Below are 15,662 nucleotides of genomic sequence, written 5' to 3' on the forward strand. Positions count from 1 at the left end.
GTAGTTCTCGATCAGGGCCAGGTGGCTTGAAGGATCCAAAGTGTCTTGGGTGGGGCAGAATCTTCAATCCAGTATCCAAGCTTTGCTGGACTCTTGCAGCCCATGTGAGTGCACAAATGTGTAGGATCAAGGAAAAAGGGAGAAGGGAGAAGAAGGTAGATCTGAGCATAGTTCAGGGCAGTTGGAGTTGTTGCAGTTTTGAGAACGGTTTCTATCAGAGACTGCAATCCTTATGAGGGGGACTTTTTGCCCAAAAGACTGGGAAGGTCGAGACAGCTACGCAGGCCTAGGAAACCAAGATAAGGACTGGGAGGACGAGAAACCTGGGGTGGCTAACGGGTCCGGGGAGGGTGAAGGAAGTCCAGAAGTCTCCAATGGAGCGAGCACACACAGGGGACTGGAGAACCATATTTTGAGGCCAGGAGTGGGCCCGAGCCACAAGGCGCTGCAATTAAAGCGGAGTGTGGTTAAGACTCAAGTTGCTAAGCATTTTCCATTATTTTGTATTTGCTGGAAAAGAACGCCTGTGTGGGCAATCCACGTGTTTGACTGTTGTTTTTGTTTTTCCTTTAATAAAGGTGGGCTACCAGGCCCTTAACTATAGTTCCTGTCTTCTGTGGACTCACTGTACAGACGCATCTACCACGAGATGTGACCAAAAGGCCCCCGCCTCATTCTAAAGAATGATGGACCACATTTTTAAGCCTCAAGAATGTCTAGATGATGCTCTTATTGCTTATTTTGACTTGGATTCCTATCTAAAGAAGCCCTTGGCAGTTTTAGATTCTCTTGGTAAGGCCATGTATACAGACAATCAAAATAAATAAAATAGATTTGAAAGAAAACTGCTAATTTGAACTACAGCATTAGGCAGGGATCTTCTAAGAAGGACAAAATTGAAACAAAAGATGGCCATAGTCAGGTTAGAACCTTTCTAGGACTTGTAGATCCTTGTCTCGTTCATAGTTTACCACAACCAATGCCAGTTTTGCCAGTCACCTTCCAAAGGAGAATAATTTTTATATATTTTTTTCCTAAAAAAAAAAAAAAAAAAAAAAAAAAAAAAAAAAGGAGGAAGAAGAAGAAGGAGGAAGAGGAAGGAGGAAGAGGAAGGAGGAAGAGGAAGGAGGAAGAGGAAGGAGGAGAAGGAGAAGGAGGAGAAGGAGAAGGAGGAGAAGAAGAAGAAGAAATGCATACTTTAATTTTTGCCTAGACCAATTGAAGCGGTATTATACCCAAAAGCAAACTGCTATAGCCACATATCCAGTGGAGGAGATAATACTTTTCTACCCACTTGGAAAATAGATTGTCTTTTCTCTTCATTATTCCAGAATGACATACAGGGAACACAATCAAAGACATGGTTATAGGAAACTATAATCAAGCAACAGTTGCTATCACTACAAAATTTCCATAAGTAGAAATCATCTCTCAAGGAGCTCAGGAGTGGTTATGCAGTCCATGCTGCAGAAAGTATTTTTTCATCATACATATAGTCTGGTTTATATTTTTTGACATTGCAATATCCTTATTATATACAACTTTGGGTAATAAATACTAAAATGCAAATCGTCGCTTAAAACACAACTTACCTAAAACAGCTGTATCGTCTCTGGTGAGACCACAGTTGCTTAAGTTAAGAATCCTTAGTCTGCTTACATGATTAAAGTGTGGAGTCATCAATTTTAAAGACCCACCAATCAAATCATTCCAAGAAAGATCAATTTCTTCAATGTCAAGGAGAAATGGCATCAGTGAACCTGGAGAAGAACACCAAACATATTAGTGACGTATGGCTTAGATTACTTTGAATAATCAAACAACAATGATCTCTCCGAAGTAATCCATACGGTAAGTTAAATTAAAGCCAAAGTTTATGATTGTGTTCATACAGAACTAGAAAGATATCTAGTACAGAAGACTGAATATTATCATCAGCGGATTAGAAATTCTTGCTTCATTCCCAGTACTTTCCACTAAAGGATAAGTTCACCTTTGGGAACATGTTACAGGTTTCACTCGTTCTTAGGGTAGAACATGTAACATGTTCCTACTGCTGCAGCCGCTACCCACTCCACTGTCTCTAGTGACAGCAAGTGGGGGATCTTCTATTAAAAAAAAAAAAAAAAAAAAAAAACACACGCGTCCATGCAGGGCTTTGCCCGCATGGCTGCTTCAATTATTCAGAGTTCTGCAAATGGGAAACGACAAGTATCGACAGCCTTTGCAGCTGTTGGCTTGTAGTTCTCAATTAACAATCATGGCGCTGTTGGGCACTCTGGTAGTTCATGGTCTCTTCCGGTTTGTGTGCATCTGCTTGCCCGTACAAGGTACAAGTGGACAGATACACTGACAAGTCTGCAGAAGTCTTGCATGGCACCCAAGATCTGCTGATTGCAGTTGCAATGCTTTGCAGGCTGAGACTAAAAAAAAAAAAAATAATAATAAATGCAAATTTTTCACCTGAAAAAATATGTGCATTTACTATTTATTTCTAAAAAGTGAACTTATCCTTTTACCAGTTGCACACACTAGGCATGCTACACTCATCCAAATAAATGTCATCATTGTACACACATTGTATAACACATCCAGTCCTTCTGCTCTGCTGCCAGGACCTCCCTTGTCCCAGTACTCAGCAATTCAGCTCTGATTAAACCAAAGCAACACTGCCGAGTACACAGAAAGTGTAAGAAAGTTCCAACAGCTGGAGCTGTCAAGAAAAAAAAAAAAAAAAAAAAAAAAAAAAAAAAAAAAAAGCAGTCTGGCAATGTTTATCAACATTGTTCACCTGTGAATACAGAAACATTCATGGTTTCATTTTGCATCTTTCTGTTTATTCATCTACAAATCAAAAGGGATGAACTTTGATCTGCAGATTAAGTCAGTTAAAGAGTTACTAAACCCACAACAGTAAAATCAGTCTGTGTATGCAGTAAAGTATGCTTGTTATACTCACTGAGGAACCTAAGGGGTTAATACTTTGCATTGTGTAAAAAGGCGGTTTGATCCTTTCTTCTCCATTCCTTCCCTTTATCAAGTGACTATTACTTATCTCCAGACTGAACCATAGGCATGCACATGCTCAGTTTGGTGTATACTGCTAGAGAGGTTTTTTTTTTTTCTTTCTTGGGAGAGTGCATGTGATCAGCACAGGGCCAATCAGCAAAGGTCAGGGGATTTCCATCCTCCTGGAGCAGAAAAAGGACTCCTCCTACAAGCTTTAGCCAGTGCTGGGCTGAACACAGATAGAAGTCACAAGATTGCTAATACTGCTGATGAGAAAAGGTATTTAGCAGTTTATAATTTACTAAAATAATTGCATTTCCATGTTGTGTGCACTGTGGGAGACCAGATAGCATGAATGCAGGGTCCTGGGTTTAGTTACACTTTAAAGCAATCTGGCAAGTAAGAAAACGTTTTGTTTTGCTTTTTTTAATTAAATATTCCTCTGTTTAAGCCCTTAATAACCCATTGTTTACTCTAATCAGCACTAATTAACGCATTCTCCTTTTCCATTCAATTATTATTTTCCCGCTTATTTTGTTAGTTTCTATTTTAACTAATAATGCTTAAACTTTTTTTGTGGTTTTGTTAATATTTTTACACCTTTAACATTTATTTACACATTTCATGTTTAACCACTTGCCTACTGGGCACTTTTACCCCCTTCCTGCCCAGGCCAAATTTCAGATTACAGCTCTCTCGCACTTTGAATAACAAACTGCGCAGTCATGCAACACTGTACCCATATGACATTTTTATCATTTTTTTGAGACAGATAGAGCTTTCTTTTGGTGGTATTTAATCACCACTGTGGTTTTTATTTTTTGCTAAACAAAGTAAAAAAAAAAAAAAAAAAAAGTTAAATTTTTGAAAAAAAAGTTCCTCAGTTTGTTATAAAATTTTGTAAAGAAGTAATTTTGGGCACGGATATGTGGCATTGATGTCCACTGGTAGGCACTGATATGTGGCATTGATGTGCACTGGTATGTGGCATTGATGGGCACTGGCAGGTAACACTGATGTGGCTACACTGATCATCAGGGCACTGATCATCAGTGTAGATGTCCCCTCCGAGAAATGCTGAGCTGACAGCGGGAGAAGAGGAGTGCCGATAACCAGAATTTCCTATTTACATGTGATCATCTGTGATTGGTTACAGCTGATCACATGACAGATCTCTTTCCAGTAATCTGTGATCCACCGCGTCTCAGCAAGGGCGCACATGCACAGTTAGAGTGGGAGGACGTCACATGACGTCCTCCCAGAATGACAGAACCACCGCCCTTCTGTCATCATTACCTTATGGTGGGTGGGAGGCGGTTAAAGTGCAAATTTGGAAAAAAACAAAAAAACAAAAAACAAAAACGCACTTTACTTTATTTGTAATTAACTTTGCATTAATTTGTACCAGAATCATAATTTTAGTGTTATTTTAAATAATAAAAAGGTGATCACATGACAGATCTCTTTCCAGTAATCTGTGATCCACCGCGTCTCAGCAAGGGCGCACATGCACAGTTAGAGTGGGAGGACGTCACATGACGTCCTCCCAGAATGACAGAACCACCGCCCTTCTGTCATTACCTTATGGTGGGTGGGAGGCGGTTAAAGTGCAAATTTGGAAAAAAACAAAAAACAAAAACGCACTTTACTTTATTTGTAATAAACTTTGCATTAATTTGTACCAGAATCATAATTTTAGTGTTATTTTAAATAATAAAAAGGTGTAGTAACACTATTCATTTTATAAACTAACACTGCTCAAAAAATTGTTTAAGGTTTGCAAAAAAAAACCAAACTGTATCAAGACAATATTCCTGAAAAGAAAGTTTTGTTTGTCCTTAAACAGTAGATGTATTGTTTTTCATAAGTAATGAAGAATTTATCACCAAATAAACAAGCCTATAGCATAAATGTAAAAGTTGTTCTGGTCCATAGGGGGTGAACTGGTGTGAGAGGCAAAGTGGTTAAAGTGGTTGTAAACTCTTATAAATACTCAGTGAAGTGACAAGCCTCAGGTGACAGATGAAAAATCCTCCTATAAAAGTTGTACCTGTTGCAATATCTTCTCCACAGCCTTCTAAAGCACACATTTCAAACCATTTTTCTAAGCTTCCAAACTCAGGAGGTGGGTATTTGATGACACAGTTTAGAGAGGAGACCTGAGTGTAATCTGGGACCTGAGTGAAAGGAATAGACACACTCCATCTACAAAAACTCAAAGGGGAACATGCAAAGCTGATGCTGTCAAACTGTATCCTGTAGTTTCCTCCCCCAACCCCCTCGAACCCTTGGAGTTAGCACAACCTGTCAGAAATTATAGGCTTTGTTCATTTTTCTTGTCAGAGATTGGCAACCACTTCAAGTATGCAGTGATAATCTAGCAATGTAGTTCAGATATTTCTGGAAAATTGACATCTAAAGAAAAGCAAGCAGTGTTGTTGGATCTTTAGAGAAATTCTTTGATATGCAAATGATAGTAGCTCATTTTCTTCTGGACCTCAAGAGATAATAAACAGGAGAAGTTGTTTAAATAATTTGGAAAAAAAGGAAAGGAACGAATACAGCATTGGGGAAATCTTAGCTTTTTGTTTAGAAGAACTATTCATTGACCTTTTTATGCATGATTTAAAAGAATGCATAATATCCTTCCACAGTACACCGCCATATATTATAATTTACTCGGATGCTTCAGAAACGGTTTCCTGCCTATTCTGTTTGTATGCATTGCACATATTGAACGGTTATTGCCAATCCTTTGTGATATAACTGTCCAGTTTTACAGTCAGATATTCTCAGGCAGCTCCTTGGTATCATCCCTGGAAACATTTTATCATTAAAGATGTCATAGGAGACATGTACATATATATTTTGTATTTGCGGGTGCTTTAAACATGCCTTTTTGCACTTTTAGCAGCTGATTTACTTCGTATGCAGCATCTTTATCCTTTAATCCTTTCCTATTTTCCGGTTTACCCTGGCACCATGCTCACAGCCCCAGGTTTAATGTTTCAGGGTGGCTTCTGACCCCGGGCTTTTGGGCAGTGCCCAGAGAGCCCAGTCCACCCCTGGCACCAGCACCCCGATCTATGTCCATCTGAGCTGCATGTGCGAGGGTGTGTAAGGCAGGGGAGAGAGACATGGCATGGTGTGTGTCCAATCGATCTTCCTTAGCCTAGGTATGATGCAGGGACAAGAGTTGTGTCTTCCATCGCTGTGCGCATCAATAGAAACACGCAGCCCCATAGGCTAAGATGGCAAACACTCCCCTGGTCCTCCCCCTTCCTTCTCCAGACTAACAGACTGACTGGGAATTGCATCAACTCTTTCCTATGAAGGCAGGAAATTCAGGGAAAGCAACACTAAGAGAGCAATTAAACTGCAAGTGCTGGAGTATTATTATACAGGATTTATATAGCGCCAACAGTTTGCTCAGCGCTTTACAATATAAGTAAGACTATTATCAAATAGTTTACTGGTGAATGTTTATTTTTTTGTGCTCAATGTGTTAAACTAAAAAAAAAAACTGGAGGGTTTAATATTACTTTACCAATCACACCAATGACTTTGGTTAGGTCAGTTCTACTTAAAGTGGAACTTCAGAAACTTGTTTTACTAGCTTTGGTCAAAATGTGGAAGGATTATATCTGGGGGGGGGGGGGGGGTTCTTGTTTGCTTTGTACGGACTTCTCTCCCTTCTTCTGACAGAAACCCAGCAGGAATTTATGCTGGTTCTATACTGGTGACAACAGTAAAATTTAAAGTTCCCTCACTAGGAGTTGATTTACTAAAGGCAAACAGATTGTGCACTCTGCAAGGGAGTTTGCTCCAGAGCTTAGTAAGTTAGGTGAAACTTTACATTGCAAAGAATATCCAATCACATGCAAGGAAGAAAAACTGCAGTTTTGTTTGCATATGATTGGATGATGGAAGTCGGCAGCGCTTCCCAACATTTGCTAACCTTTAGGGCAAATTCCCATGCAGATTTCCATTGCACTTGTGAAGTGCACAGTTTATTTGTCTTTAGTAAATTAACCCCAAAGTCTCCACAGCAGTGACACAGAAAGCTATTGCAGCAGGTCATAAATTGTAATATGCCCCCACTGCCCAGAGCAGGATAAAAATTTCCACTTCCCACAGGATAAAAAGTTCCACTTTAACCACTTGCCCTCCTGTGGATTTACCCCCCTTCCTGACCAGGCCATTTTTTGCATTATGGCGCTGTGTTACTTTAAATTGACAATTGCGCAGTCATGCAACGCTGCAAATCAAATGCATGTCCTGTTTTTCCCACGAATTGAGCTTTACTGATCACCTGCGCATTTTTTATGTTTTGTGCTGTAATAAAAAAAATTAAGGACCGAAAATTGAGAAAAAAAAATATGTTTTTGACTTTTTGCCATTAAACATGTCCAGAAAAAAAAAGAAAAAAAAAAAAAAAAAAATCAACATTTAGTCATAAATTTAGGCCAAATATGTATTCCGCTTCATGTCTTTGCTACAAAAAAAAAATCCCAATATGTGTAAATTAATTGGTTTATGTGAAAGTTATAGAGTTTACAAATGGCGGTATATATACACACACACACACACACACACACATATATATATCTACCACACACATATCTATACACACACACACACACACACACACACACACACACACACACACACACACACACCACACACATATATATATAGAATATATATATATATATACACACACACACACACACACACACATCTACTGGTCAAGTGCTATTACCACAGAATACTGTATATAGTACATTATAGTACATGCTGTTGCATTCCCAACAATCACCAGGCGCTGGTGAGTAATCACCGGCCGGGACCTGGTGATTGACAGTCTCAAATACCTCGCCCCCTATCAGAAAATGCAAAATCAAGTATATATATACACACGTGTTTTTGCACAGAGCTGCCACGCTGTAGCAGTATTTCTGCTATGGGGCGGAGCTAAAGCAGTAAAAAAAAAAAAAAAAAGTAAAATGTGGTAAAAATACGGCAAAAACGTGCGTGCAAAAACTCACTGCAAAGCGGACAAAAAAAAAAACACAATGTATTGGTGTGAACCAGGCCTTAGTATTAGCTAGAAGACCCATAGACATTAGATCTGGTTTTAAATGCGTCCCTTTTTTTTCCCCACAAATTTAGCTCTCTTTCAGTGGTATTTGATCACCTGTGCATTTTTTCTTTGCGTTATAAAAAAAAAAAAAAAAAAAAAAAAAAAGAAGAAGAGCACTGACACTACTAATGGCACTGGACAGGAAGAGGTTAACATGAGAGATTAACATGTGGGGCAATCAAAGGCTTAACGGTGTGCTGTTTTATTATGTGCTTTCGTGTTGTGCTGTGCAAAGCCTTCCAAAAAGCAGTGTGCATGAGCTGACAGGTTGGATTACTGTATTGTTTACATACAGTTCTCCTCCCCAGAGATGCTCATCAATCACCAGGTGCTGGCGAGTAATCACCGGCCGGGACCCGGTCAGCCACGAATGGCAGCGTGGGTAGAATGGGAGCCCCCTACCCGGAAATGCAAAATCACATACATATACACACACATACACACGTGATTTTGCGCACCTGTGCTGCCCTGTATATATCTGCTATATGGTGGTCAGGAAGTGGTTAAAGAATACATTTTTGTGGACTTCAGCGGCAAGACCCTTTAAAGCTGTTCATACATTGTTTGAACTTTGGATGGTCCCTGCTGAACGGGGGAGTTGCAATCCAAGCAGTGGCGGATTGACCATTTGGAAACTCGGGCACTGCCCAAGGGCCCAGGGTCAGTAGGGGGCCCCATGAGATGCCCCTGGTACCTTTTTCATAGGCTTTTTGAGTTTGGGCAAGGACACAGGGGCCCCATGATCCCCTACTGCCCGGGGGCCCCATGAGTTGTCAGTCCGCCCCTGAATCCAAGTATAGGCACCCTGGTTATACAGGCAATCTACCGTACGACCACCCTGATGAGTTTTTCCTGATTGATCAGTGTCACCAGCTATTGCCAGCAGCACAGATCATTGTGGGGGAAGTCTCCCCACGGTCGAATAGCGCAGTGGGAGGAATTCCCAAATCTACATCGAATATTCAACCCTCTGGCTAAATTTAAAAAAAATAAATAAATAATCTTTGGGTTGCCTTACTTTCATGAAAGCATATACTCTTGTGCTTGTATAACTTTAGAATTGCACAGTTTTCTGCTTACCAAGCTCTTTTATGTCAACAGCTGTCAAATCACAGTTATTAAGGTTTATATAGTGAATATCTGCTTTCTTCCCAAACTTTTCCATAAAATGTGTCACTTTCCACCATCCAGTGGTGTCTGAATCTTCTTCTGTGAAATAAAAGAAAAAAAAAAAAAGTTTGTAATTATGTAAATATATTTGTGATATAAAATGAAATGGCCAAGTATTCCATTAGGGACCATTCACACCAGCCTGGTCTGCTGTATTGTGTTAAAGGGATGCTTATTAACACACATTGGGGTTGATTTACTAAAGTCAAATATACTGTGCGCTACAAAGTGCAGTTGCTCCAGTAAGTTGGCTTAGTAAATAAGGTAAAGCTTCACTTTGCAAAGAATACCCAAATCAAATGAAAGGAAATAATAAAAAAAAAAAAAAAAAAAAAGCATTTTTGCTTGCACATGATTGGATGATAGAAATCAGCACAGCCTCCCTTCATTTCAGATTCCCCTCGGATCTAGAGAAACAGTACACTTGTATTTCACAGATTATTTTTCTTCAGTAAATCAACCCCATTGTGTTGTGTGTTAATGTGCATTGTGTTAGGGAAGTCCATCACAGCACAATGGACCAGAAATCATTCCTGCAGTATTTCAGGTAGCACACCACACTGCACATTAGTGTATTTATCAGCAAGGTACATGGAGGTGCTAATTAGAATGAATGGCACTGCATTGTACTAACACATTTAACATATGTTGTGATAACCCACGCATCACTCCAAAGTAATAGCGTTAGCACAGCGATAACCATTTCATGTCAACCATCATATAATCAAACTCATACAATGTAAATCAAAACTTCTTTTCATTTTGAACAGAGTAGAGAAGGGTTAGAACTTCAGCTGAGTTGCTGTTACTACCTGTAGCCATTTTGGAAAGAGCCATCCTCACAGTTGATCCTGGTAACCATTGTCTTCAGTACAGAACGGTATGGGAAATCCAACATGTTTGGGCTGTCACAGGAACAGGATGTGATGAGAAATCGTCCAATGAGACACCTATTCTGGTCACTACTGTCTAAGAGGGGATATCCCATCACTTTGGAGAGAACTTCTCTTACTTCCTGTTCTATTTTTTTAAAACAAGTGAAGAGAGATCTCTCTGACAGCAACAAAAAACTGATAAGGGTCATAATCATTCCCTTCTCTATCTAAAATTTAAAAAAAAAAAAAAAAAAAAGTGTGAGCAACATTCACTAAAAATAGAACCAAAACACAAAAACTTTTTTTCTTCATTTCAAGGTTTTTTTCTGTGACCTATTAGGGAGATGTAACTTCACCTCCTGTTCCATAGTCAAAACAGGAAGTGAGAGGAAATCCCTCCAAAGTGAAGGTATCCTAGGGTGTCAAGAGGGTCACCAGAGAGAGTGTCTCTGTTGGAAGTTATCCCCTCTATTACTGGTGCATCAGCCCAAAATTTGTGATTTTCTTTTACTTTCACTGTCCACTATAACGTTAAAACAGGACAGATAGAGAGGGTCAATCTCCCTAACAAGGAAAAGAAAAAATGGGGGGGGGGGGGGGGGGAAGGGGGGGTAGAACTGGGCCATTTGCAGCTTTGGCCCGGGGTCAGTAGGGGGCCCCATGAGATGCCCCCGGTAACTTTGGCATAGGCTTTTTTGAGTTTGGGCAAGGACACAGGGGCCCCATGATCCCCTATTGCCCAGGGGCCCCATGAGTTGTCAGTCCGCCCCTGGCTGGCACTGAACACCTCCATAAACTGTGCATAACTAGACAATAACTAGGTGTTTTATAGCACCACACACACATTTACTTTTTACTTATTTCACAGTGTGCATTTATATATGGTATCCCGCTTGGGGAGGGTGCACCTAATATTGCATCTGGGTGCGCCATCCTTAGGAGGACAAAAGTGCTCTTCCACTTAGTTGGGGGATTTTGGTTTAGTTTGTTATTTTTTTGGTTTCCACTCACACACCTGGTCCACTCATCACGTTAGAGTGCCCTGTAGGACTCCCTCGGGTTACCTTCTTTTCATTCCACTCACACCTCAATCTGACCATTTTAGAGAAAGGGGGAAGGTGTCCTGTAGAATGATATGAATTTCACAATCTAGGGATCGGAATTCATTTCATAGTGCATTGTAGGTTCACACTACTTCGAAGAGGTGTCAGCATTACCTAAATTTGGGAACAGCTCCACACCCTTATATTCTATTCCATCACACATTCCATTGCGCAGTACCATTTAAATACAGATTTCTGGCGGATTCTCACCTTCTTTGGGGCCATCGACCACTTTGTCTGACTTTTGATCTTCAGATGTTGATTTGTGGTGAGGTCCCTTTTCATTCTTCTCGTTATCTGTCTTTGCTGCATTCTTATCAAATGCTCTGAATAAACTCTTCACTTGGAATATACTGCTTTTTCCTTTGTCTGACTTTTTCCTTTGTATTTGGCTAAAGATCAGATCGAATGGAGACTTTTTAGGTCCTCCTTCCTCCTTCTTCTTCTCTGACCCTAGTTATTGTAAAGAAAAGCATGGATACTTTACATTTATTAATAGCATTACCTTATGGTTTTCCTATCCATACAGCAATGATAAAGAACAGCAGAGGCCTCAAAGCAGTGATAACAAAATAGCCCCCATAATTTAGAGTACTGTACTTATTTATTGAGGAAGTAAACTCCATTAATCTCCAGTTTCTGGGGCAGGTGAAGTGCCAGTAGCTTTGTTTGTGCACTCATGGAATATGTTGTGGTCATGATATTTAGAGACGTCCTAAAGGCAGGAATCTCACTGATAACATAGAGACAGCTTTGGGACATCTCTTTAAACTCTGAATTTTGTTTTATTTTCTAGCCGTGTATATAACATATACACTATGTTACTCAGTGTAGTTAATGAGCATAACTGGACTCTTATGGCCATCTAAGCAAAATACTAACTGGGATCTTGCTTGATTACAAATAGCATGTACTGTGAGCACCAATAGTGTATGTAATGTTGAAAATCATGTGCAAGAAAGTGCTTCCCATTCCACAAACACACTTAAAGCGGAGCTCCACCCAAAAGGGGAAATTCTGCTTTAAGCCTCTGTCCCCCGCTCCCCATTAAGGATTGGCACCTTTGGGGAGCGGGTACCAGAATTTGACAGGTACCCACTCCTACTTCCTCTGTGATCGACTAGGCAATTGGAAGCTGTCCCCCCCCCCCCCCAGTCTTCTGGGACACGTGACAGGTCCCAGAAGACTATGGGGCCATTCATAAAAGGCAGCGCTTCTCGCACATGCACAGTGGGCACCAGGCTGTGAAGCTGCAAGCTGTCACAGTCGAGTGCCCACACTGAAGATGCCGGCGCCGGGGGGAAGATGGCCAGTGAAACCAGCGATTGTGAAGACACCACTGGACTGAGGGACAGGTAAGTGTCTGTATTTTAAAAGTCAGCAGCTACAGTTTTTGTAACTGCTGAATTTTAACATTTTTTTTTTTGGTGGAACTTTGCTTTAATTGTTAACAACCATGTAAATGTAGCCTTATGCCTGGTACACACATTCAGTTTTTTTTTTTGTTCAATCCAGCAGACTGTCTTTTACCTGTCAAAAAAACAGAGTGATCGCTGTACTAACACAAGCGATGTTTGTGCAGCGATCTCTGCCTTTGTGTTCTGACAGGGGACTCCCTGCCAGATTACACTAATCAGCACTCACAGCCATTGGATGCTGGTTTTCTGGCATGTCTTTTTGACAAAAGCTGGTCCTTAGACCAGCTTCTGTCGGAAGGACATCTGTACACATGGTCCAAATGTCAGCCGGTTCCTGCTGAACCTGCTGATATTCGGACCATATGTACCCAGCTTTAAAGTATTGCTAAAGTCTGATATTTTTTTAAATTAAAATAATCATGTTATACTCACCTGCTGTGTGCAGTGGTATTGCACAGAGTGGCCCCCATCCTCCTCTTCTCAGGACCCCCACCGGCAATCCTGGCTCCTCCTCTTCTTTGTGTATCCCCATAGCAAGCCATGCATGCTTGCTCCTGACCTTTGTGTCCATGGAGCTGCACTCTATAGACACACACAGCGGAACCTAGCCCCGACCCCACTTCCTCTTCACTGTATTTGATTGACAGCAGCAAGAGCCAATGGCTGCTGCTGCTGTTCAAGTCCCTGTGTGAAGAGGAAGAGAGAAGAAGAGAAGCAGCTGTGCACAGCACTGGACCTATTTCCCCCCCTCTTCCCCTTAACACAGGGAAGGAGAAGCACAGAATAACTGTAAACGTTTACCTTAATGCAAGCAATGCATTAAGGTAAAAAAAAGGTTTAAAGTTTAGTATCACTTTAATAGTTAAAGTGTTACTAAACCCTGGACCCTGCATATACTATATCTGGTTTCCCACGGTACACACAACATGGAAATGCAATTATTTTAGTAAATATAAACTGCTAAATAACTTTATTCATCAGCAGTTAGAAAAGTCTTATTATTTCTATCAGTGTCCAGCAGAGCACTGGTTAAAGCTTGTAGGAGGAGTTCTTTCTGCTCTAGGAGGATGCAGAACCCCTGACCTCTGTCTGGACAGTGCTGATTGGCCCTGTGCTGATCACATGCACTCTCCCAAGAAAAAAAACAACCTCTCTAGCAATACACACTAAACTGAGCATGTGCAGAGTGTCTCCACACAATATGTCTTATCAGGAGATAAGAAGGGGAGGATCTGAGAAGTCAGGATCAAACAGCATTTTTACACAATGCAAAGTATTAACCCCTTAGGTTCCACAGTGATTATAACAAGCATGCTTTACTGCATATACAGACTGATTTTACTGTCGTGGGTTTAGTAACACTTTCACTGAGCGACCTACATCCCCATCCCCTACTTCACTTTTATTAATAAAATTATGCGATTATTGAGCAAAAGTATACAATAAAACCTGAAGATAAAACAGAGGGACATAATCCTTTTTTTTTTGTAACAAGACCCATTTTGAACCTTTTTAAAAGCTCTAGAGCCTATTGCACAAGCCTCAGCTGAAATCAGAAACTAAATGTCACTGCCACTCCCTAAATCCATTCTCAGTATTATCAAGATTAAAGACACAATACCCCAGTAATCTGAACAGACAGTGCATATGTTAACATACCTTTCATGTCCATGTTTCCCTCTACTCTTTTTGAAAGTTCCGTAGTCCAAGACGTTGGAGTGGCAGTTGAATTCTTTTCAGAGCTGTTTGGGCTACTGTTATAAGTGGGTTTCTGCTGTTTCCTGCAGAGTTTTCATGTTTGTAAGTGAAAAATAAGAGTTTGTACTCATAAAATGAATGCTCTTGCATAGAACATGTTGCATTCCTGCTCTCAGTGCAGTACTGCTGTGAAATGGGCAGATAATGTAGCCAAACCAGCTCCTCTGCTCTGAACAGTCATGCCTACAATGACAGAGGAAGCAGCGTATCTGCACAATACACAACTACCCAGGAAATGTGCAGCAGGTGGACTTTGATTGGGAACCTCCTTTAGTTCTGGGTTGCCAGGAAAAATTCTTGCAAAAGATTTGATAGGTTTAGTCACAGAATAGCTCAGGTTATGTATTGAGAAATAAAAAAAGTATTACCCTGTGAGCTTACGTCCTCATGCACACGGGACGTTTTGATAACGCTGGTAACGTTAGCTGTGTAAAGTCACGTTAAACATTTGAGTTTTTTAGCGTGTTTGCATTATTATTATTATTATACAGGATTTATATTGTGCCAACAGTTTTCGCTGCGCTTTACAAAATGCAGGTAGACATTACAGTTACAATACAATTTGGTACAAGAGGAAACAGAGGACCCTGCTCGTTAGAGCTTACAATCTAGGAGGAATTAGTGTTTTGCTGCGTTTAGCGGCGCTTTCCCGCGTTTGTGTTTTTTAGCAGGTTTTTTTTGGTAAAATAAAATCCAAAAATACCGGTTTGCAGAGTTTTAACGCATTTTGCCACGTTTTTCAGCATTTTTCAGCGTTAGAGCATTTTTACAGCTAAAAAACTCCTCTAGAAACCCACTAGTCCTGGGGTTTTTGTTCCAGCCAAAATACATTGATTACAGTCTATGTGTGCATGGACACATAGGATAACATGCTGGGGAGTTTACTGGCTGTAGAAAAAAATGTCAAAAGCCAAAAACAGCAGCTGCAAAAGGGGTGGACTGACAACACAAGGGGCCCCCGGGCAACAAGGGATCATGGGGCCCCTGTGCCCTCGCCCACACACAAACCACACCCAAAAAAGCCTATGAAAAGGTACCAGGGGCATCTCATGGGGCCCCCTACTGACCCTGGGCCCTCGGGTGCCCAAGTTCCCAAATGGTCAGTCTGCCCCTGCTGCAAAAACATCCAGTGTTCATGAGGACTTAGAATGCCAGTTTACATACCTGTTCTACAGGACAAGGTATA

At 40.7% G+C, this 15,662-nt stretch overlaps 1 protein-coding gene across 1 annotated transcript in view; it reads right to left on the reverse strand.

The window, feature by feature from the left end:
* LRRC31 (leucine rich repeat containing 31) overlaps window positions 1-14,652 on the reverse strand; it is a 41,737-nt gene extending 27,085 nt beyond the window's left edge. Inside the window, exons 1-4 of the mRNA XM_089675476.1 lie at window positions 14,378-14,652; window positions 11,511-11,753; window positions 9,233-9,361; window positions 1,593-1,760 (exon numbers count right to left, since the gene is read on the reverse strand). Coding sequence (XP_089531602.1) covers window positions 1,593-1,760; window positions 9,233-9,361; window positions 11,511-11,753; window positions 14,378-14,390 — 553 coding nt within the window. The 5' untranslated portion in view covers window positions 14,391-14,652. The remainder of the gene's footprint in view (window positions 1-1,592; window positions 1,761-9,232; window positions 9,362-11,510; window positions 11,754-14,377) is intronic.
* Between the last annotated feature and the right edge of the window lie 1,010 nt (window positions 14,653-15,662).

The sequence above is a fragment of the Staurois parvus genome, unplaced genomic scaffold, assembly GCF_062004578.1.
Source record: "Staurois parvus isolate SC_StPar_1 unplaced genomic scaffold, SC_StPar_1.0 ptg000155l, whole genome shotgun sequence".
Classification (NCBI taxonomy): Eukaryota; Metazoa; Chordata; class Amphibia; order Anura; family Ranidae; genus Staurois; species Staurois parvus.